Source organism: Myotis myotis, unplaced genomic scaffold (assembly GCF_014108235.1).
Source record: "Myotis myotis isolate mMyoMyo1 unplaced genomic scaffold, mMyoMyo1.p scaffold_m19_p_6, whole genome shotgun sequence".
Lineage (NCBI taxonomy): Eukaryota > Metazoa > Chordata > Mammalia > Chiroptera > Vespertilionidae > Myotis > Myotis myotis.
In genome coordinates, this window is record NW_023416368.1 from 82,016,346 (window position 1) to 82,039,410 (window position 23,065).

At 49.3% G+C, this 23,065-nt stretch overlaps 1 protein-coding gene across 4 annotated transcripts; it reads right to left on the reverse strand.

The window, feature by feature from the left end:
* Nucleotides 1-367: 367 nt before the first annotated feature.
* ACER1 (alkaline ceramidase 1) lies at nt 368-21,934 on the reverse strand. Of its 4 annotated transcripts, XM_036313949.1 has the most exons (7): nt 21,708-21,862; nt 18,696-18,855; nt 7,252-7,366; nt 7,029-7,170; nt 6,183-6,320; nt 1,710-1,847; nt 368-1,451 (listed from the first exon to the last, which is right to left on the reverse strand). In XM_036313949.1, the coding sequence occupies exons 3-7, from the start codon at nt 7,328-7,330 to the stop codon at nt 1,283-1,285; spliced, it is 666 nt and encodes a 221-aa protein (XP_036169842.1). In that variant the 5' UTR covers nt 7,331-7,366; nt 18,696-18,855; nt 21,708-21,862; the 3' UTR covers nt 368-1,282. The 4 variants fall into 4 exon arrangements, with proteins under 4 accessions (XP_036169842.1, XP_036169840.1, XP_036169841.1 ...); XM_036313947.1 differs by lacking the exon at nt 18,696-18,855 and having other exon boundaries at nt 21,708-21,934; XM_036313948.1 differs by lacking the exons at nt 18,696-18,855; nt 21,708-21,862 and adding an exon at nt 15,758-15,793.
* Nucleotides 21,935-23,065: the final 1,131 nt, after the last annotated feature.

Here is a 23,065-nt window from a genome sequence, read left to right on the forward strand (position 1 = left end):
GGGCATCGCCTTCCCCTGATCACTGGGTCGCCTCCCACCCCTGAGGGCTCGTGGACTATGAGAGGGGGCAGGCTAGGCTGAGGGACACACCTCCCCTGCCGTGCATGAATTTCATGCACCGGGCCTCTAGTGGATAAATAATTGGATAAATGGATGGATGAAAGGGTGATTGAATGATTTGGATGGATAAATGAATAGACAAATGGATGGCTAAATATAAATGGGTGGGTTAATAGAGGAGAGGGATAGATAGTTAAATAAATGGATAGAAGGATAATAGGGGATGAATGAATGGATAAGTGGATGGATGAATGGATGTTTCAATGAATGATTCAATGGATGATGGATAGATGAAGAAATTAAAGGATGAGTATATGGATAGATGTTTATCAGACTCCAAGCTAAGCACTTTACATGTCTTCTCCTGTTTTATCCACACAGACATTTCATGAAGGAAGGAATATTTCCACTTTATAGACAAGGGGTTTGAACTTCAGATGTAGGGAAAATCACATCCCCCAGATGATACAACTAGGAAATGGTGGGGCAGGATTCAAACTTAGGTCTCCTAACTCCACGCCCTGTGCTCTTAACCACAATGAAATACATATTCCCCTTCTCTCCTTGCTTTGAGAGCCTACACTGGCCACCCCTGCTCCCCTCCGTGCCCCACAGCATCCAGATTGCCCATCCAGGTGTCCATGTTGCTCTGCTGTCAACCAGTGGGATGGCCACACTGTCCATGTGTGAGCGTGTGTGGAGACCTGCAAGGTCTCTGCATGCATGAGGGTGGAATGAGGTTACCAGAAAACATGTCCATTCTTAAGGGTGGCGCCTAAGTACCAAGGACAGTGCAAGGCCAAAGTCAGGTCCAAAGAGTCTGGTAGTGACTGCCACTATGAGTAAGCTGCAAGTGGCCCAAGCCCCAGTAGAGGTCATCCCAGTAGAAGCCATGTAATCATAGCAGCTGGTCTTCCAGTCCCTCCAGGTTGTGTGACAACAGGGTGGCAGTGAACACAAGCATGAGGAGGAGATGAAAGAGAACAGGGCAGGTCAGGAAGGGGAGCTGTGCCTGGCAGCCCTGCAGGGTCATCAGTCTGCTGCTCAGAGAAGTCTTGATGTCCATCCCCTGCCTTGGAGTGGGGTCATGCAGGACAAGGAGGATGAGGAAAGGGAGCTGGAGGAAGAACTGCGTGTGTTTCTCAGACTCCCGATCTAAGCCTCTCTCCTCAAGACACAGGTGAGTTGGCTGGTGGTTGGGGAGTCCAGAGACCGGCAGACTTCAGCAGTTCTTGTGGTCACCACTGATTTCCACGTAGGGCAGCCCCACAGGCCACGTGTCCCGAGGCCAGTAGCGGACTTTGAGGGTTTGGTTTGGCATCTCATACCTGGCATCCACCAAGGCCATGGTGACCATGCCATAAGGGAAGGTGATGCTGATGAACAAATGCCTGTGGGAAGCAGGGAGAGGGTAGTGAGGGTGCAGAGTGTCCCTGGGGCAAGGTGGATGTCCCCAGCCCCACCTGGGTCCTGATCATCCAGAGGAACCTTCTGGAACTCACCCCGATTGCCACCAGTTGCCCCCTGCCCCCAAACACACAAGACCCAGTATTGGTGCCATCCCTTTATGTCCCCAGGCTGATGCCCCACGCTCTGATATCTGAGATTTTTCTGGTTCTGGGGCCCCGGCCCACAGGGTAGGTGCTTACCAGATGCTGTGCATGTAGGAGAAATTAATCTGCTGCCAGAAACTGCAAAGGAAGCGGTCACTGATCCAGCTGGTCAATGCAAAAGCCCACAAAACCACGGAGACCTCAATGAGATGTCGAAGCTCCTTATTACTGGTCCTAGGGAGGGCGGAAGGGAGATGAGAGCCTGACTGTGGAGTCTGCAGGGGCTGATGGGAAATTCCTCCACCAAGGAGGTGAGGCTGGGAAGAGGGAAAGATCCAGGGTGCCAGGGGGAGGGGCCTCATCTGTGTTTATGACTAACGTTTGCAGAGCACTTACAGGATGTCAAGTGCAGTCAACAAGTCCTCTGGGTAGAAACTTAGTCCTCACAACAATGCTAATATTCCCATCTCGTAAAATGGTGAGAAAACTGAAACCCATGAGATTAAGTTATGCCCCAGCCCCGCCACCACGGTTACTAGGGGCAGAGCTGGGGTCTGAACCAAGGTTGTCAGATTGCAGAAATGTTCTTTTTTTAAGATCTGTTTTTTATTAATTTCAGAGAGAGGAAGAAAGAGAGAGAGATAAACATCAATGATGAGAGCGAATCATCAATTGGCTGCCTCCTGCACACCCTCTCCTGGGGATCAAGCCCGCAACCCAGGCATGTGCCCTGACCAGGAATCAAACCATGACCTCCTGGTTCATGGGTTGGCACTCAACCACTGAGCCACGCCAGCCAGGCTGATTGCAGAATTCTTAACCAACAAGCCTTTCTGTGTTTGTGCATTTGTGTGTGGGGGTGTGGGGGTGTGCATCTGTGAGTCAGTGCTTGAAAATTCTTCTCTGGGTGGCTGTAAGAATGTGTGTGTCCGTGAGTGGGAGGGTGATTCTCTGACGGCCATGTCCTGGGACAACTCAGGAAGAGAATCTGTTTCCCTGATGGCAGCGCTAACCCAGTGTCCCTTAGCAAAGAGCGTATCGGGGATTAATAAGGCAGAGACTCCTTTGTGGTTAAAGTCACAGGCCCTGCCCGCTGGCCTAAAGTGAGACAGTTTGAACAACAGAAAGCATAATGAGTAAGAACTGGTGAGATCTGAATAAAGTCCGTGGTCTCAATAACAGTATTGTCCCATTGTCAATTCCCTCCTTTGGAAGTTGTACTGAGGTCACATAAGATGCTGCCACTGGCAGCGGGGGTGGGGGGTGGGGGGCCTGGAGGAAGCTGGAGGAAGGGTACATAGGACTCTGTACTGTTTTTGCAATTCACTATGAGTCCATAATTGTTTCAAAATAAAAAGTAAAAAATGTAGCAAAGTGACCCAAATGGGTTAAAACACTTCAGAAATGTAAACATCCTTGATTTCATAACAACAAAACTTAGAAACAAAACCAACTTCATTGGGCCCTGCTAGAGACTTGGGGCTAAGGCACCGAATCATCACTCTCAGAAATAATGGGAAAGGATCAATGGTCTCTCCTGTCTTCTCTGTTCAAACTCTCTATTTCAAGGTTGATGCGGGAAAGCTTTTAATGCAGCGGTTCTCAACCTGTGGGTTGCGACCCCTTTGGTGGTCGAACGACCCTTTCACAGGGGTCACCTAAGACCATCCTGCATGTCAGATATTTACATTACAATTCATAACAGTAGAAACATTACAGTTATGAAGTAGCAACGAAAATAATTTTATGGTTGGGTCACAACATGAGGAACTGTATTTCAAGGGCCAGAAGGTTGAGAACCGCTGCTTTAATGGAAGAACTCCAGCTAATCAATGCAGAGGGAATAGTAGAATCTGCAAACCACCCTTTTGCACCCCCTAATGAGATCATGGATGGAGGCAGGGGCATCAGTGGCTGCTGGAGTCATTGGGTGACAGGTCAGTGGAAAGCTTCCTAATACAGGTGGCATCATTCGAATCCCCGAATCCACCTCAACAGCACTAAATGTGCGGTGCCCACTCATTGGGCAGTCCTAATGGGAGGGCACAAGGAGCACCCAGCATTGCACATGAAATATCCTGGCCTAAAAAATGTAAACCTGAGCCCTGAGTGGGAGCTCAGTTGGCTAGAGCATTGTCCCGAGTGCTGAGATGGTGGGTTCGATCCCGGTCAGGGCACATACAAGAATCGACCCACGGCCCTAACTGGTGTGGTTCCATTGGTCGGGTGTCTCCCCTGCACAGAGCACAGGCCTGAGTTGCAGGCTCGATCCCAGGGAGGGGTGTGCAGGAGGCAGCCGGTCGATGTTTCACTCTCATATCGATGTCTCTCTCTCTCCCTCTTCCTTCCTCTCTCTCTCTAAAAATCAATAAAAAATATATTTTTTAAAAAAGAATCAACCAACGAATGAATAAATAAGTGGAACAACAAATCGATGTTTTTCTCTCTCTCCTTAAAATCAATAAATGAAAAATGTTAACCTGAATCTAGATCTAACTATTAATTTGCAGGAAATACAAAAGATAAGGAAACACATTGAAAGATGCCATAGGAAGCGGTCAGTCAAATCCAGAATGTGGGATGTTCTATAGGCAAATGACCGAGGGGTGTTATTAATAGACATGAGCAAAAGGAGATGGGCTGGGGGGGGGGGGGGGGGGGGGGGGGCTGATATGAAATAAAGGCCAAAGGTTTGGATCCTGACTTAAATAAGACCAGGTGTAAGAAGCATCTTTGAGAAACTGAGCAAACATCGATGAGAACTGGGTACTGGATACTTTTTTAAGAAAGTCTCATTAATTTTGTTAGAAGGGTGTGTGCCATATCTCCATTTGTCCCTCTAGAATTTCCCTACCCTTCCTCACTCTGCCCTATGACCTGGAGGCTGGAGGGGGCAGTGCTGGGTTGTGTGGATCAAATCCAGAGTTTCCTTATCTTTGGGCTTCCAGTTGGGTTGGCCAATAGGGAGCCCCAGCAAGAAACCAAAGGGTGAGGGAGGGTCCTGTTAGGTCTATTTCAGAGGTCCCTCTCTGTGGGGTTGGCTCAGGCTGGCTGCAGCCGGCAACTGGAAGTCACAGCTCTTGCCAAGGAGACCTTGCGGGCTCTCTCCTTCCAGATTCTTTCCATCAGCCCCTCCCATGACCCCTCGCCCCAGATCTCCTGATGGTCATAGAATCTCACTCTTATTAGCACAGGGGTTTTAAATGATTCCTAGTGATTTCCCTACACCCTGCCCTCTCCTTTGTAAATTACCCTTTCGTTCAAGTCTCCTCAAATGGCCCCATTTGAGAGTTTCTTCTCTGTCCTAGCAAGACATAGTATGGTGTTAAAAAGTAAGAATTCGGGTTTGGCTCAGTGGATAGAGCGTCGGCCTGCGGACTGAAAGGTCCCGGGTTCGATTTCGGTCAAGGGCATGTACCTGGGTTGTGGGCACTTCCCCAGGAGGCAGCTGATTGATGTTTCTCTTTCATCGATGTTTCTAACTCTCTATCTCTCTCTCTTCCTCTCTGTAAAAAATCAATAAAATATATTTTTAAAAAAACAAAACAAAAAAAACCACCCCTCAAACCCAAGGTCCCAGCTCGGGGCTCTCCCTCTTAGGAGCATGTCTCTGCCTTTCCCTCCCCCCACCCTAAAAAAAAAAAAAAAAAGTAAGAATTCTTGCCCAGCCGATGTGGCTCAGTGGTTGAGCGTCAACCTATGAAACAGGAGGTCACGGTTTGACTCCTGGTCAGGACACATGCAGGGATTGCGGGCTCAATCCCCAGTGGGGGGCGTGCAGGAAGTAGCTGGTGGATGATTCTCTCTCATCATTGATGTTTCTATCTCTTCCTCTCCCTTCCTTTCTGAAATCAATTAAAAATACATTTTTTAAAAAAGTAATCATTCTTTCTTGGGAGAGTGAAATCCTGAAAAGTCAGTGAGTGTCCTGATATGAAATCTGACGGGGAATATATAACACAGGTTGGCAAAATGTTGATGGTTGTTGGGGCTGGTTAGTGGGCACATGGAGGTTGATGGTGCAACATCTCCAGTTATATACATGTTGAGGGATTCATAAGAAAAAAGGACAAGCTCTGCAGTCAGACAGCCTTAGGTCCAAATCCTGGCCCCGCCCCTTGTTAGTGGATGGTCTTGAGCATGGAGTCAACAAGAACTCAGTGCCTGGCCCTGGCTGGTGTTGCTCAGTGGCTAGAGTGTCGGCTCAAACACCGAAGAGTCATGAGTTCAATTCCTGGTCAAGGGCATGTATCTGGGTTGAAGGTTCGGGGTGAGTATGGGAGGCAACAACTATGTGTCTCTCTCACGTAGATGTTTTTCTCCCCATCTCCCTCTCTCTCTTCCTCCCTCCCTCTCTTCCACTCTGTCTAAAAATTAATGGAAAAAATATCCTTGGATAAGGATTAACCAAAAAAAAAAACACCAACAAAAGAACTTTATGCCTTGTAAGTGTGTATGTGTGCGTGGTCGTGAGGGGCGGAGGGCGGGGGGAGATGGGTGAGGGGCGAGAGGGTGGCTCTGGAGGGGGGATGGGAGCCACCCTCCTGGGCACCTGCAGTTACCACCCACTTCTTGTACTCCTGGAACACGATGTAGAGGATATGCACGGCGATGCTGTTGAGGGCATATGCGTTCACCGTAGGCCTCAGGAAGGACAGGAAGGTACTGACCATGGTGGCGATGAAAACCAGGCAGATAAACTGGGGCCTGGAGGGAGAAAGGCTCAGCTGTGAGGTGGCTGGAAAGGGTCCTTGGGAGGGGGTTGAGCAGGTCACATGGAGATCTTGTGGCAGAGGTGGGTGAGAAAAGGGGAGGGGTTCCAAGGAGCCCAACTGAGCTCAGAGACAGGTCTTGGAACTCCCAGATGGGCTCAGCAGAGGATCTCAGGGCCCAGGTGAGTCAGTGAAGGGTGCCAGGGCCCAGGTGAGGTCAGGCAAGGAATTCAGGGAGGGCCCAGGTGGGATTAAGGAAAGAAATGCAGGGTCTCAGAAGCTATCACCTGAGGGGTCTTAGAAGGCTCAGAAGAGTCAAGCAGGGTCAGGAGAGAATTTCAGAGGGGTCTCAGGTCAAGAGGGAGGATCATACATAACATTTCTGGGAACCCAGTTGATAGACTCAGGGGATAGTTCCCAGGGGCCCAGGTAAGCTTAGGGATGGGTCCTAAGACACCCCCCGCCCCCAGGTGAGCTCAGATAGGGTCTAGAGAAGGTCCCAGGCTATCTGGGGAGGAATTCTAAGAGTTCCAAGTCCACTTAGAGGGGTGGCTTGGGAGCCCAGTTAAGGCAGGCAGGGTCAGGACAAAGTTCTGGTGTAGTCAGGGGAGGGATTTTGAGGGCCACCACAGGGCTCAGGGAGGGGACACAAGAGCCCAGGTGGGCTCTAACAGAATCACCAGAGGGCCAGCCCCCATCCCACCTGTTTTCCCCTAGGAAGGTGGGAAAGTAGCAGCGGGGCATCCATATGCTGTAGCCACCAGCCAGCAACCACAGAATAGAGATCTCGTCCAGCAGTTGGCCCAGGAAGCTGAGCGTCATGTGGAAGTACATGGAGAACAGGCCTGGAGCAAGAGACAAAGGCAGGTGGTCAAGGAGGTGTTCCTTCCCACTCCCCTGGCCCCACTGTCACAGGCCCCACCTACCTATGACCATGAAGAGGACACAGAGGGCATAAATGGAGCGGGAGCGTTTCTGGGCATAGGGGTGCATCAGGAACATCATGAGAGGCCCAAAGATGAAGAAGGTGACATTGCTGAACTGGAGAAGAGGAGGACATGGGGAGGGGGTGTCAGACAAGGGAGGCAGAGGAGGGCTGGCCCTCTGTTAAAACCCTCAGTCATTAGCCAGTTGGTCACCTATCTCCTTTCAGGCAATGAATCAACCCAGAGTTTGTCAAGTCCTTCAGCTCATCTTTACAGTCAGTGGGTCATCAGTAGATCCATAACTCCATCCATTATCCTATGGATTCATTTGTTCATTCAATGGGTGTGGCAAAGACTATCTACTAACATTCTACCTACATTCTCCCCCCTTTCCTTTTAAGAATAGTATCCCAAGTTTTAGCTAGGCGCACAGCTACTCAGCTCAAGACTACATTTCCCAGTCTTCCTTGCAATACACGGTGCCCTTGTGACCTGGTGTGGCAAATGAGATAGGAATGTAAATGAATCTATTACTTTCAGGTCAGTTCCTAATAAGCAGCTTAAGGCTTGCATTCCACTTCCTGTGGACCAAAATGCATCTGAACCTGTGTCTTAAGTTATGTGCACCCCCTTTCTTCCTTGCTAAATAAACCTGAATTATGTTCAAGCATCTGGAGGACAAACTTTCAGGGAAGCAGGATTTGGCCCCAAGGAATGGATCACTCCCATTGCCTGCCAATGGTATTTATTGAGGAATAAATGTGTGATATAATTCAGGCCATTAAACATGATGGAAGTTCTGATGAAGGACTTCTGGGAAAATTCTCTTTACTGAAATCAGGCCCAGGGAAAAGGACTTAGGACATTATTGTGATATTTAAGATGTGGCAGCTTCTTTGCAACCATGAGGAAACTAGGCTAAAAGCAAAAACAGATACTTGAGAATAGTAGTTCTCAAACTTTTTGGTCTCAAGACCCTCTTACATTCTTAAACATTATTTTTTTTTAATATATTTTTATTGATTTTTTACAGAGAGGAAGGGAGAGGAATAGAGAGTCAGAAACATCGATGAGAGACAAACATCAACCAGCTGCCTCCTGCACACCCCGCACTGGGGATGTGCCCGCAACCAAGGTACATGCCCTTGACCAGAATCGAACCTGGGACCCTTCAGTCCGCAGGCCGACGCTCTATCCACTGAGCCAAGCCGGTCCTGGCCTTAAACATTATTGAGGACCACAAAGGCCTTCTGCTTATGGGAGTTACATCTATCAAGACTGACTATATTAGAAATTGAATCTAAGAATATTTCAAAATATCTTACTACACAAGCATACATTCCCTTGGCCATCAGAGAGATGATGCCATCATACATCATGTGGCCACTGAAAGATTCCATTGTATCCTTGTGAAATCATCAAAGTGAAAAGAAAGCAAATAATATCTCCACATTATTATGAAAATAATTTAGACTTCAAGGAATTTCTAAAAGGGCGTATGGGACCCCAGGGAGTCCCCAGACAATATTTTGAGAAACACTTCTCTAGAGATATCAGAGCAGAAAGATGAAAAGATCCAAGAGGCCTGATGATGTTGAGCTGCTGAGTTAAGCTATTCCAGAACCATTTACATCAGAACTTCTATTTAAATAATAAGAAGAAGATATTGTTCTTTCTGTTTAAGCTGCTTTTAATTGGGTGTTTCATTTGAAACCAAAGCTTTCCAGTTCATGGGCTTTAGGATCGAAGTAACATGGAATTGGATTCATGCTACCTCACTAATTGTGGGGCCTTGAGAAAGCAACTTCAATGCCCTAGCCCTTTATCTCTATACTAGAGGCCTGGTGCATGAAATTCATGCACTTGGGGGGGGGCCCTCAGCCCTTAGGGGATGTCTGATGGCTTAGGCTCGCTCCCCATGGGGAGCCAGCAATCGGACATCCTTAGCGCTTCCACGGAGGTGGGAGAGGCTTCCGCCATCGCCACTGCACTCAGCAGCCATGAGCCTGGCTTCTGGCTGAGCGGCGCTCCCCTTGTGGGAGTGCACTGACCACCAGGAGGCAGCTCCTGCGTTGAGCATCTGCCCCCTGGTGGTCAATACGTGTCATAACGACTGGTTGCACGGCCTTAGCATGTCATTAGCATATTATGCTTTGATTGATTGGATGGCCGGACAACCAGACACTTAGCTATTAGGCTTTTATTATATAGGATTTGTGACATATGCACAATGTCACCTGCCTCTTCATGCTGTTGATCCAAATGTCCCCACTAGCCTCCTATGAGTACAATTAAGGTCACAAGAATATTTGCACCAGAATTTCAATGACTCAAAAATCCCTAAGTCTGACACAGGACTTCAAAAGTCTCCCCCAGGTAGATTGGGGCCACAGTGAGTATCTCACATGAGCTCAGAAACAAGTGTTCTCGTGGTTTTCTTGACCCGCCAATTTGAGGTCAGCCATCTAGCTTGCTCAATTATACCCTTGCCTCCCTGAAAACTCTTCCTCTTGTAAAGGTCTTCTCCGTTGTCTGTGTCCCATCTTAGTGAAGGAGCTGTGCCCTGTTAACTAGGGTGCTCTGTTATTTTTTCAGAACTCTGGTCTTGAGGATAATGACTCAAGAATACAGAGCACAGTGGTGGGTGGGGGGAAACTCATTCACCTGATACAATGTCACCATCTATGAGCCTAGGGCCTGGGAGCCTATAAAGGTTCCCAAGGGAGGCGTCCTCCTGATTCCTGGGAAGCCCACGCTCTCCTTGGGTCTCGGTGGAGCCAGCTCAAAGGTCACGAGTGGAGGACCCAGCGTTGGCAAACTGGTTTCCAAGCCCTTGGTCCCACCCACATGCTTGTTTTCTATGCCAAGGTCTCTTGTGCCTATGAATGGACAAGGTCCCACACACCTCTGGGACAGGCCCCGGTTCACAATGGCAACCCTAGAACAGATACACACTTGCCTTGTCTGTATCACGACATCCCACCCCACTGCAGCAGACACCTATCCCAAAAAGGGCCAATCAGATTTTCTCTTTTGGGAATTTAAAACCTGAGGCAGGCACAGAGCCTGGGAGTTACCAAAATTGAGTCGCACAGTTGACAGCTCTATCAAGGCCTTGGGATATTGTCATGATGTTTAAGATACGGGAGCCACCTTGCTACCAAGGAGGAGATGAGGCGGAGAATAAAAACAGACACACAAGGGTAGTATTTCCCCTTCTGCTGGATCCTTCAGTCCTGCACTAGGCCCCAGCCCTCCTAAGCAACTCATCTGTCCTTTTTCTAAAATATCGCAGTATTTTTCTAATGCATTCTCTCTTTTTTGATTGTTTGTTTGATTCTTTGGTTTTGTTTTTTGCTTTAGCTAGTTTTTTATTGCTTACATCCAACAGAACTATCACCATTAGTATATTAGCTAGGCTTCTTTGGTAGCAAGCAACAGAAAATGATTCTGGTAAACTTACATTATAAATATTACGTGTGTGTGGGTGTGGGGTGGGGTGTATAGTTACCTACTTAATTGATTCATTCATTCATTTATTATGTGGAGTTCAATAATCAAAGGAATTGCAGAGACAAGGAAAACCAGAAACCAGAACAGCTCTGACCCTTGAATGGACAATCTCTTCAGGGGCAACGTTGGGCATGAATGAAAACAACTATGTTCAGTCTTTATGTCCAAGCCCAAGATTCAAATTTTGGAGAGTGTAGCCTGGGCCACATCCCACCCTTGGCCAGAGGAGAGGGAGGACCTTGCTGGACCTTCCATCGAGACCATAAGCAGTAGGGGAGGAGCAGCTGGTTGTCTAAGGGGAAATGGGGCCAGGGATAGCAAATGAGAAATTTTAAAGCCTCCCTTTAAAATACATCTGTCATGCCCTAACCGGTTTGGCTCAGTGGACAGAGCGTCGGCCTGCGGATGCAAGGGTCCCAGGTTCGATTCCGGCCAAGGGCGTGTACCTTGGTTTCAGGCACATCCCCAGTAGTGGGTGTGCAGGAGGCAGCTGATTGATGTTTCTCTCTCATCGATGTTTCTAACTCTCTATCCCAGGGGTGGGCAAACTTTTTGACTCAAGGGCCACAATGGGTTCTTAAACTGGACCGGAGGGCCGGAACAAAAGCATGGATGGAGTGTTTGTGTGAACTAATATAAATTCAAAGTAAACATCATTACATAAAAGGGTACGGTCTTTTTTTTTTTTTTAGTTTTATTCATTTCAAACGGGCCGGATCCGGCCCGCGGGCCGTAGTTTGCTCACGGCTGCTCTATCCTCTCCCTTCCTCTCTGTAAAAAAAATTAATAAAATATATTTTTAAAAATAAAATAAAATACATCTGTCACTTTAAACCAGGGGTCCTCAAACTACGGCCCGTGGGCCACATGCAAATACAAATATTGTATTTGTTCCCGTTTTGTTTTTTTACTTCAAAATAAGATATGTGCAGTGTGCATAGGAATTTGTTCATAGTTTTTTTTTAAACTATAGTCCGGCCCTCCAACGGTCTGAGGGACAGTGAACTGGCCCCCTGTTTAAAAAGTTTGAGGACCCCTGCTTTAAACTCTAAAAATAAAATAAATAAAACACATCTGTGACTCCCATAATTAATATCCAAGCTTTTAAACTTGGCTTATAAACTCTCTCCATTACTCATTTATTTGTTCCACCTTCAACTTTATAATCCTGGTGGAAGGAATAACTCAGTTCCTTCGAAAGAGCCATACTTACTCTTACCTCTTACCTCCAGGAGTTTGCATGTGCTGTTCCCACTGCCTGGAACACTGCTCTCCACTCACCACCACCCCCTTGCCAGGCCAACTTCTACTTCATCTGTCGCCTGGGTATCACTTTCTCCTACGGACTTCCCACCCCCCCAAGGCAGGATTAGGTGGCCTTCCTTTGTGCCCATTGCTGTCCCACTTCCTAACACTTGTCCAGCTGCCCTGGAACTGTCTGGCTCTTCTGCTAAACCTGGTTTTGATTACACAGGCTGTGTCTTCTCTATCTCTACTCCCCATTGTAACCTCGGGGACCAGGCTACAGTAGGTACTCAATCAGTATTTCTTTTTGACCAGACCTCAAGATAGATTCAGGTGGATCACCCATCATATGCATGACAACACTTGACAGAGGGTCTTGCATCTAGAAAGTTCTGGATAGAAGGCGCTAGGACTGTTACTTTCTCATCGTTTGACCACACGCCTTTGCAGAGATTGTTTTGAATCCTTGCACACACCCCAAAGTCCAGCATTCTAGTTCTTCTTTGGCAATGAGAAAAGCAAACCTCAGAGACTTCCCTGAGGTTGCACAGCTCCAGAAGACTCTGAAACTTGATTGGCCCCTGCCTTGCAAGACAAGAGGACAAGGCCAGTGGTAGTGATAAAGAGGGGGCTCCCCTGCTTGAAGAAATAGCAAGGGCCGCTGCTATTGTTGTTGCAGGAGATGGTAATAACAAGTTTATTAGTGGTGTAGCTGCTCCACACTCAGAGGCTGGCAGAACCGAGGCAGGCGTTTTAAATGGTGCCCAGTGTGTGGAATGAGGTGGAGCCTCTGACTAATGAGCGACAGCTGGCTCTGGAACCTCTGATAGCATCGAAATGCCAGGGTCTCCTCCCTGCCTCCTGGGGCTGGGTCCCCATGTTTCCCAACCACTGGCCCCACCCAGACTCGACAAGGCAGGGGAGGCACCAATCTGGGATTGTGCCCAGAGCCAGCCTCGCCCTCAGCTCTGGACACACCTGAGCTGAACTCCCTGGGTCCCAGGCCCAGCAGGTGATTTCTCATTCATTCATTCATTCATCCATCCATCCATCCATTCATTTGCTCAACAACCAACCATTCCTTCAGTACCTACTATGTGCTCAAGGACCTTAGCAGTATCTGAAAACAAAGGCCCTGCCTTCACAACGGGTATCCAGCCAGGGTTTGAAGGCCATTCTGTGCTCCAACTTCCTCCTCTCCCTCTGAGTGCCACGGTGAGGATTAGGCAGCTGAGTGCCACCGGAATTTGGCTGTTTTGTTCACTACTTTGACATGCCTCCTCCCCCCCCCCTACCCCACCCCCACCCCCGTGTCTAGAATAGTGCCTGGCACACCCAGGAGGTGCTCAGTAAATTTCTGTAGATGATAATTGTGGGAACCCCAATCAGAGTACCCCGGATGCTCAAGGCCAACTTGCCGAAGGAAAATAACACAGCAGTTTGACTGTATGCACTGCGCAGGCACACCTTTCTATAGCCCAAATATTGATATCATTCTTTGGCAAGAAGCCTCTTTTGTCCAAGTTCGTATGAAAATGTATTGTTGGCCAGCCGGTGCACGGCTGCTTTATAGGGCTACTCTGAAGAACTGTTTTCTCTGGTGGCTCCTGGTTAGCAAGGGCTACTTAGTCTACACCCACCGGCCGAGAGTTTGACACGCTTGGTCTCTCCTATATGCCTATGACTACTCATATCTTCTTCCAATACCCAGCGTACATGGGGGTACAGCCCCTAGCAGAGAAAGAGCTATACTTCGATAATGACACATGCCAACATACATGTGAAAATGCCTACATGTGCCTGGCACAGGTGCTGTCACGGTTGTGCACAATGTGTTGCTAGCGTGTTTGCTCTTTTATTACCCAGTCCCCAGCAGGGTGTCTGGTAAACAGATGTGGCCGGTTACCTTAGGCATGGAAGAAGGAAAAGAGAGGTCAAGGGAGGGAGGAAAAGAAGGAAGAGAGGAAGAAAGAAGTGGGAGAATAAGGGAGGGAGAAGGAGAGGAAGGAAAGGAAGAGAAGGAGGAAGAGAGAGCTTGACTTGAATTGACTCCCTGCCTCAGCATCTCATTTACCCCAACCACCCTGGGCTGAGCCCGCAGCCCCTACAACCACCCTCTCCTCCCCCATCCCCACTAACAGCTTCTCTGCAAATCACTGTTTCCCTGGAGGAGCCCATGATTCATTCTTATCACCTTCATTGTCTATGCCACACACACACTGGACTGTGACTTCTGTGGGGACAAGAAACACATTTTATCCTCAGCTGTGTCCCCAACACCTCGCACGCTGGGCACCCAATAGACACTCAAGAAAAGTTTGTTGAATCAATCAAATCAATGAACGTGGCCAAGACCCCCCACTTGTCCTAACCTCCCATAGCCAGACTCCCGCCACCCCCACCTGGCACTGTGACCTGTCCAGAACCCTGTCTACATCCACTTAACAGGTGCGCACAAATGTTGGTGCTAGGTGGGGCCGGAGCAGTAGCACCAGCCGAGCCACAATCCCTCCCAGCCTGGGACTTACTCGCAGGAATTCAGATGCACACAATTAATTGTTAATGACTCAGTAACTGGGTGGCCTTGCAGAGCTGTAGTTAAGTGAGAGACTCTGGGACCAGGTGACCTGGGTTTCACAATGGGACTTCTAACATTTGCAACTTTCGTGCATTGGCAATTAATGCTGTGCAACCCTGGGAAGGAAACATAACCTCTCTGAGCCTTTATTTACCCATCTGCCAAATGGGAGCATAAGAGTACCTACTTCATGGAATTATGATGATTAAATAAAATTAATAAACATCAGCGCTGGCTGGGTGGCTCAGTTGGTTGGAGTATTGTCACATACACCAAAAAAGGTTGTGTGTTTGATTCCTGCTTGGGGTACATAGAGGAGGCAACTGACCCATGTTTCTCTTTCACATCAATGTTTCTCTTTTTCTCTCTCTCTCTAAAAATCAATAAAAACATATCCTTGATGAGGATTTAAAAAAAAAAAAAAGCCCTAGCCAGTTTGCTCAGTAGATAGAGCATTGGCCTGTGGACTTAAGGGTCCCAGGTTTGATTCCAGTCAAGGGCACATGCCCGGATTGTGTGCTAGATCCCCAGTAGGGGGCGTGCAGGAGGCATCCGATCAATGATTCTCTCTCATCATTGATGTTTCTATTTCTCTTGCCCTCTCCCTTCCTCTCTGAAATCAATAAAAATATATATATTTTTAAAAATTAAGAAACATCAATATAATTAACACATCAATACTTTTGCATCTCTGCATTATGTTTACCTGAAATAATAATAGCTTCGATTTATTTAGTAATTAGGATGCACCAGAGACTGTGAGGTTTTTTAATCTCTGTTTTTAAATTGAGCTACTATTCACATACTATCAAATTCATTCTTTTAAAGTGTAAAGCCAGTGGGTCTTAGTCTATTCACAAGATTGTTATTATCACTATCTAATTTCAGAACACTGCCTCACCTCCCAAAAGAATACCCATCCCCATTAGCAGTCACTCCCATCCTCCTCCCCCAGCCCCTGACACCCACTGACCCACTTCCTGTCTCTGGATGTGCCTGTTCTGGACATGTCACGTGAATGGAATCACACACGGTGTGGCCTTTGTGTCTGGCTTCTCTCACTGAGCATCGTGTATTCAAGGTCCAACACATTGCAGTGAGTGTTGGCGCGTCCCTCCTTGCCATGGCTGAGTCATAGTCTGTGGCATGGATGGACCACATTGCATTTACCCAAGTTGAGCTGATGGGCATCTGGGTTGTCTAGTGAGTGCCTGCTTCATCCTCTCCATGGTTGCATGAGTTAAGTACGGTCGGCACCCCACCGTGGTCTCTTCTTTGAAGATGTGCCCGGTGAACATTTGCTGAGTAAATGAATGAGTGCGTTTTCCTTCCCTAGCACATACCACCATTCTGAACCCTTAACTTCTGTTTATTGTCTGTCTCCTCCTTCCCCCAGCACTGCAGCCCCAGGAGGGCAGGCATCATTGTCTGCTTTGATCACCGCTGTGTCCCCAGAGCCTGAAACAGTGCCTGGCTCAATCAATTATTGTTGAATGATGAGCAATATAAGGGGGTGTTGTCTCCTTGAATCAGATCCCTCCCCGCAGGAGGCCAGCAGGGTGGGGATCACAAATGCCTGTTTTTCGGAAGGACAAAAGAGGTCCAGAGGGAACTATCAAGTCTGGGCCCTGGATGTGTCATGAGCATGAATACCAGTTTCGTGTGTGTAATTATTCAATTAATGGCGTCTGTCCTCCCTGAGGGCAGGGACCATGCCCTTGTGGGTTTAAGCAGGGCCTGGCAGACCGGAGGTGCCCAAAATTAATTGCTTTTGTTGTGAATGTTAATGAGGAAAAAGGCAGAGAAGGGGGGGTGTGGTTTAGAGCTCATGGGACCTCCTAGTCACAGCCAGTGGCTCAGAGAGGGGGCAAGTCTCCTGCCTGAGTCACACAGCATTCAGGGAAGACAGGGACTGGAATCACCACATGGCAGAGGCCAGCGGCAGGGGAGAGGAGGTGGGACAGCTGTTGGGGGTGCAGGCGCTGCAGTCTACATCCACTACACTCCCTTCCTGCTCTGATCCCCCCTCTCTTTGAGACCCGCTCCCACAGTCCTACTCACTCCCAGCTCCCTGCCTTTGCCTATGCAGGTCCCTCACCAGCCACGGCACCCCTTGGTTTTATATCCAAGCATCTGAGAGGGAGTTTTCTGGAGATCCCTTCAGAAAGGAGAGGGTGAGATTCAGAGCTTCCGGAGCTTTGGCAGGATCCTAAGGAAAACTTCAGCAGCACAGCCGCCTCTGGGAGCTGGGAGGCCTTGAAACTTCTTCCCACTTTACTTGAAACTCTCCTAAGATGTCAGCAGCCCAGAAGGAGGCCACATCTGGAGGCCGCCAAACCCAAATAAGCAGGTGCAAACTGGAGCAGCCTACACCTTGACTTCTGCCCCAGCCCCTCCTACACTCCTGACCCGTTCCTGTTACATATACTTTATGGCTCTCCTGGCTGTCTGTGAAATCGACCAGGTGCCCTGCCGCCCCCACATCATTGCCTCTCCCGTGCCCACAAGCCACCCATGGCTGCCCAGTGTCCTCACAACAGAACACACACTCCTCTGCCAGGCCTTCTTGAGTTAGCCCTGGAAACTTCACCAGCCCTTTCTCTCATCCTTCGTCCCTCCTCCCCCCTCCCCCACAGGCAGCCTGGGCTCTGGTTCAAGCCACCGCTGTTCTCTCACCTCAAGACCTTTTCAGATGCTATTCCCTTTGCTCCATATGCCTTGAGAGCATTTACTCATTCTTTTTTTAAAAATATTTTTTTATTTATTTCAGAGAGGAAGGAAGAGGGAAAGAAATATAGAAACATCAATGATGAGAGAGAATCATTGATGGTCTGCCTCCTGCATGCCCTCCACTGAGGATTGAGCCTGCAACCCAGGCATGTGCCCTGACTGGGAATCGAACCATGGCCTCCTGGTTCATAGGTTGATGCTCCATCACTGAACCAAACCAGCCGGGTTCATTCTTTAAGCATTGAGGTTCCCTCCCCATTCAGCAAGTGGAGGCCTCATACCCATCCCCATGGCTCCCCACCAACTCAATTCTGGCTCCTGTTTCTCCCTTTGCCACAAACTAACCATGGGGCTGGGGACTCATTTCTAATTCTGAATCCCCCGCCACATCCTGGGACATTGAGCCTCTCTAGGACCCCAGGATCACCCAGCACAGGTTGGTTTGGAGCTGTTTTTGTTGTTGTTGTTGTTAATCCTCATCCGAGAATAATTTTCCATTGATTTTTTTTTTTTTTTAGAGAGAGACTGGAGGGGAGGGAAAGAAGGAGGGAGGGAGGGAGAGAGATGGAGAGAAACACTGATGTGAGAGAAACACATTAATTGGTTGCCTCCGGCACGCACCCCCACTGGGCTGGGGATTGAACCTGCAACCAGGTATATGCCCTTGACCGGGAATCGAATCCACAACACTTTGGTGCTTGGGCCAAGGCTCTAACCACTGTGAACACACCGGCTAGGGTGGTTTACAGCATTTTTGTTGAATGAATGAGTGACTCCATCAGTGAATACAAATACATTTCAAACATTCCAACCCAGTACTCAAAACAGTCATCTTCATCTCTGCCCATATTCTAGCCACAGAAACATACTTTTCCCTTTCCCAAACTGGCCAGCCCCTCTTTTACTTCCAGGACTAGTCCACCCATTTCCTGTCTTCTGTTCTCTTATTCCTGGCTCCTACCCAACTTGGCAAGCTCCTATTCATCTTCAAAACCCAACTCTTCAGTGCCCTCCCCGCTGAAGCCTCCCAGCACCTGGACTGAGTCCTCTGGTGCTTCCTTCTTCCACACGCTGGTCCTGGGGGCTGGGGGCTGCCGCACCGCAGGCTCAAAGCTCCTTGTAAGCAGAGCAGCAAGAAAGCACAAGATTCTTCAGGGATCACTGTTTTCCGACTATGCGTTCTGACTCGTGAGTGGAACATGGTGAAATCCATGTGACCACATTTTTGAAAATTTCTGCTGCATATTTTGTCTTTAATTTACATACCTAGCTCAAAAACATGCTTTCAAGCAGTTGCGCAGTATTTCGGCAGAATGTATTCAGCCCTACAGAGTGGTGAGAATATTATGGCTCCCTTTTTATTTATCCATTTACTCACTGCAATTACGATGACTCAGCGATGACTTTGTACATAAATCTCACCACCAAGTTGTCTCTTTGGTTAAAGTTCCTAGAGGTACGACGTCGGCATCAAGGGGGTGGGGGCTGTTTGTAAATTCATGTCCCAACACAGTTAGTTGTTAGTTTCCCACAGGAAGCTGCAAAAGATGAGTGTGCCACGCTCACTGTGAAATGAACTCATTTTTTTTGAGAGGCCAAAACCGAAAAGTATCTTGTTTTCTATTTGACTGGGGTTTTTTGTTTGTTTGTTTTTTATGTAACTACTAGAGGCCAGTGCACAAAATTGCACAAGACCCAGATTCCCTGCACTGTGGGACCCAGACCCCACCCCCACCCCCGCGCCGCGGGACCCAGATTCCGCCGCACCGGTGGGACCCCAGGCTCCGCCATGCCACTGCGGGCAGGACCCCAGACTCCACTGCGCCGCCGCGGGTGGGATCCATCAATGCACCTCCTGGTGACCGGTTGTTTGGTCGTTCCAGCATTCCGGCCACTGGCTTTTTATATATATAGATATCAGAGGTTGGAGAACTACAGCCCCTGTGCCAAGTTCAGCCCACTGTCTTGTCTTGTGTGGTCGATGAGCTAATAATAATACTGACATTTTTTAAAGGCCAAAAAATTAAAAGAATTATATGAAATTCACATTTGGGCATCCACAAATAAACTTTTATTGGCACGCAGCCACACTCCCTTGTTGACCTCTGGCCTGGAGCTGCTTCCCAGCCACAGTGGTTGAGTTGAGTCATTTCTACAGAGATCACGTGGCCCCCACAGCCACAATTATCAACAAGCCAGCTTTACAACAGAAGTTTGCTGACCCCTGAACTATATGATTTATTAGCTATAGTGACGGGTTTGAGAACCTTGGGTTTGGGGAAACCCTTTAGAATAGAACTCAGTTCCTCTGCCCTACCCTTTCTGCCAGAGCCTTTTTCTTTTTTTTAATCCTTACTCAAGGATATTTTTCCGTTGATTTTTTAGAGAGAGTGGAAGAGAGAGGGAGAAACAGAGAAAAATATTGATGTGAGAGAAAAATATCGACTGGTTGCCTCCTGCACGAGCCCCGACCAGGGCCCCGGGCTGGGGAGGAGCCTGCCACTGAGGTATGTGCCCTTGACTGGAATCAAACCCAGGACCCTTCGGTCCACAGGCTTGTGCTCTATCCACTGAGCCAAACCGGACAGGGCCAGAGGCTGGCTGAGAGAAGTAAAAAACCCAAGTGTGCTCCCACCAGGGAAAGGTGAGCACTGCTTTGTGAAACATCTGTTTCTGTTTGATAAGAATCTGGAAATGCCAGTCCCGGTGATATTGGTGTAGAAATCTCCTCGGAATGCGTTTGAGACCTGCAGCCTCGGCGAGTACCCACGGGTTGCTTAATGCTCTGCATTTAGAGACGGGCTAAAGGAGGATGCTGTGGGGAGACGTTTGCAGGAGAGCGCGGCTAGACCCAGGCACAGCCCACACCCAGCCAGCCCTCTCCGGTGCCTTCTGTGGGGTGGGCTCCCCAGGGAACAGTCTGGGCTGCAGGGACTGCCAGGGAATGCAGAGAGGAGGGTTCCAGAAGCCCAAACCCTCCTCTGGTCTGCAGGGATCAGCGCGGTCAGCCCCTCCCATTTTCCAGGTGAGGGTACTGAGTGCTAGAAAGGGCAGAATCTCTGACCAGGAGGAACAAGAACCCAGAAGACCCTCCAGGGGTCTCAAACTCCCATCTCCCAGCCCCGAGAAGCAAGGAGGTCAGAGCTAACAGAGTCAGAGCAGCGTGACCATCCTGGGGCTGAGCGCCCCTCCCCCACCTGCCAAGAAACTCTCCTAGTCCCGCCAAGTTCTGATCTGGCTCTAAGAGCCGGGGTGGTCCTGGGTGTATCCTCAACCTCCCCGAAGGCCCGTTTCCTCACCTGGAGAATGGGATTAACTCCCTATACCAGCGATGGTGAGCCTTTTGAGCTCGGCGTGTCAGCATTTTGAAAAACCCTAACTTAACTCTGGTGCCACATATAGAAATTTTTTGATATTTGCAACCATAGTAAAACAAAGACTTATATTTTTGATATTTATTTTATATATTTAAATGCCATTTAACAAAGAAAAATCAACCAAAAAATGAGTTCGCATGTCCCCTCTGACACGCGTGTCATAGGTTCGCCATCACTGCCCTATACGATACGTGGTGCCGAACTCCCAGGTCACTGTGGAGATTAAACGAGTGTGCCTGTCCGATGTTTAATACGATGCCTGGCACCTGGGAAGCACTTGACAAAGGCCATTGCCTTGCTCACCATTCACTGACCACCTACTATGTGTTACCCACCATCCCAGGAACTCCAGGAAGGCAAGCACCCTGCCTCGTTCACTGTGTCGTCCGCAGCTCTCCACACAAGGACAGCACAGACGCACGTCTCCTTGACTGCTCACATCTTTCAGGCTTTGGTCAAATGCCATTACCATCCAAGATGTGGGGGCCCTTCCGGTGTGGGGCTGCCCGCAACTGAGGGGTCTCCTGGGACAGGGGACCCCAATGCTGAAGCCAGGACAGTCCCCAGCAAACTAGGATGAGTTGGTTACCCTGGGCTGGGGATGCAGCTGAGAATAAAGCAGCCATAGTCACCTCCTTCAGGCAGCCCTCCCTGACCCTCCCGTCCCTGCTGGTTTTAGGGGCCACCTCTGGGCACCCACCCCTGGAAGCTGCTCGTGGGTCCCCCATGACAGCACCATCACCCCGGGTTGTGAATGCCTGGAGTCCCTCTTTTCTGGGTCACGGCTGCCTTTCCAAAGCCTATCACAGAGCCCGACGCCAAATAAAGGCAAGTCATGAACGACAGCCAGTGCTCCCCGCCCGGCACAGGAGCACACCGAGGCCCAGAGAGGCGGACTGCTCAGACAGGATTCCCCAGCGAGGACGTGGAGGCGCCAGGCTTTGAACCCCGGTCTGGTGAGACTCTGCCCCCCCCAACACCACCCCCAGTGCTGCTGCCCAGCTGGCCCTCACCGTGTTGTAGAACTCGGCCACCAGCTCCGAATGCTGGAAGTTGCTCTCGCACCAATCCACCTCGGAGCTCTGGTAGGCGAAGATGCTGGGCATGGTGACGCAGCGCCCGCTGCACGCTGGCTGTGTCTGGCAGAGAGGAGCCTGCGAGCCTAGTAGGGCTGGGCTCAGGTGAGGCGGGGAGAGGACAGCCTGGTGCTCCACAGCACGCTGGGAGGAAAAACCTGCTGAGCCGCTCCCCAGTTGCACCAGGGCCGCCTGGCAGTGCGGTGGCGGCTGCCCTGGGCATAAGCAGAGGGGCTGGCACGGTCTAGGCAGGGAGGGAGTGGGTGGGATGGCAGGCCCCTCCTCGCCCACTAGGAATGAGAGTGGGGACTGTGTTTTTACCCAACAGTAATTTAAAATAATCATCATCATAATGAGCCCACTGAGATGAGTGCCTTTGATAACCCCACTGTACAGAGAGGCAAATTGAGGCAGAGAGAGCAAAGTCACTTGACGAGGGCACGCGAGGTGGTAACACCGAGATGTGAAAACAGGCTGGCTGAGTCCAGAGCCCAGGCTCTTAACCATCAGGTTTTACGACCTCATGCCATCAAAGCTCCTCGCTGCTGTTTCCCCGCATCAGAGGCAAACAGCTGCACGCCCAGCCAGTACGCTCAGCCCAGCTCCCTTGCTGTATGTGGCCTTGCCCAACCATTTCTCCTTTGGGAGCCTCAGTTTTCCTGTCTGTGCCATCAGAGGTTGGGCTGGATTTTTTATATATTTTTATTGATTTCAGAGAGGAAGAGAGAGAGAGAGATGAGAATCATTGATTGGCTGCCTCCTGCACACTCTACACTGGGGATCGAGCCCGCATGTGCCCTGACCTGGAATCAAACCGTGACCTCACTGTTCATAGCTCAACGCTCAACCACTGAGCCACTCTGGCCAGGCTGAGGTTGGGCTGGATTGAAGCCACTTTTCTTGGGCAGTCAAGACCTCATATGCCTACAGTGTCACAAATTCCACCAGGGGCCACCTTCAAAACCCCAGTCATCCTAGTTTGCTGGGGACTATCCTGGTTTCAGCACTGTAAGCCCCATGTCCCAGGAGACCCCTCCGTTCTGGGCATACCAGGTATGGGGGTCCTTGGTCCTGGCTTCCAGTGGCTGTGGAAAGCTATGGTTTTAGAGTCAGACAAGACCAGAGTTTGAATTCTGAGTTCTTAAGCTGTGTGACCTTGGGTAAGTGAATTCACCTCTCTGTGCCTCATTTTGCTGGTCTGTAATATGGGAAGAATGGTGATAGACCCAACAATTACAAAGGTCACAGAACTAAAACAGGTTAGGGCTTAGCTCACTGCCTGGCTTGGAGTGTGC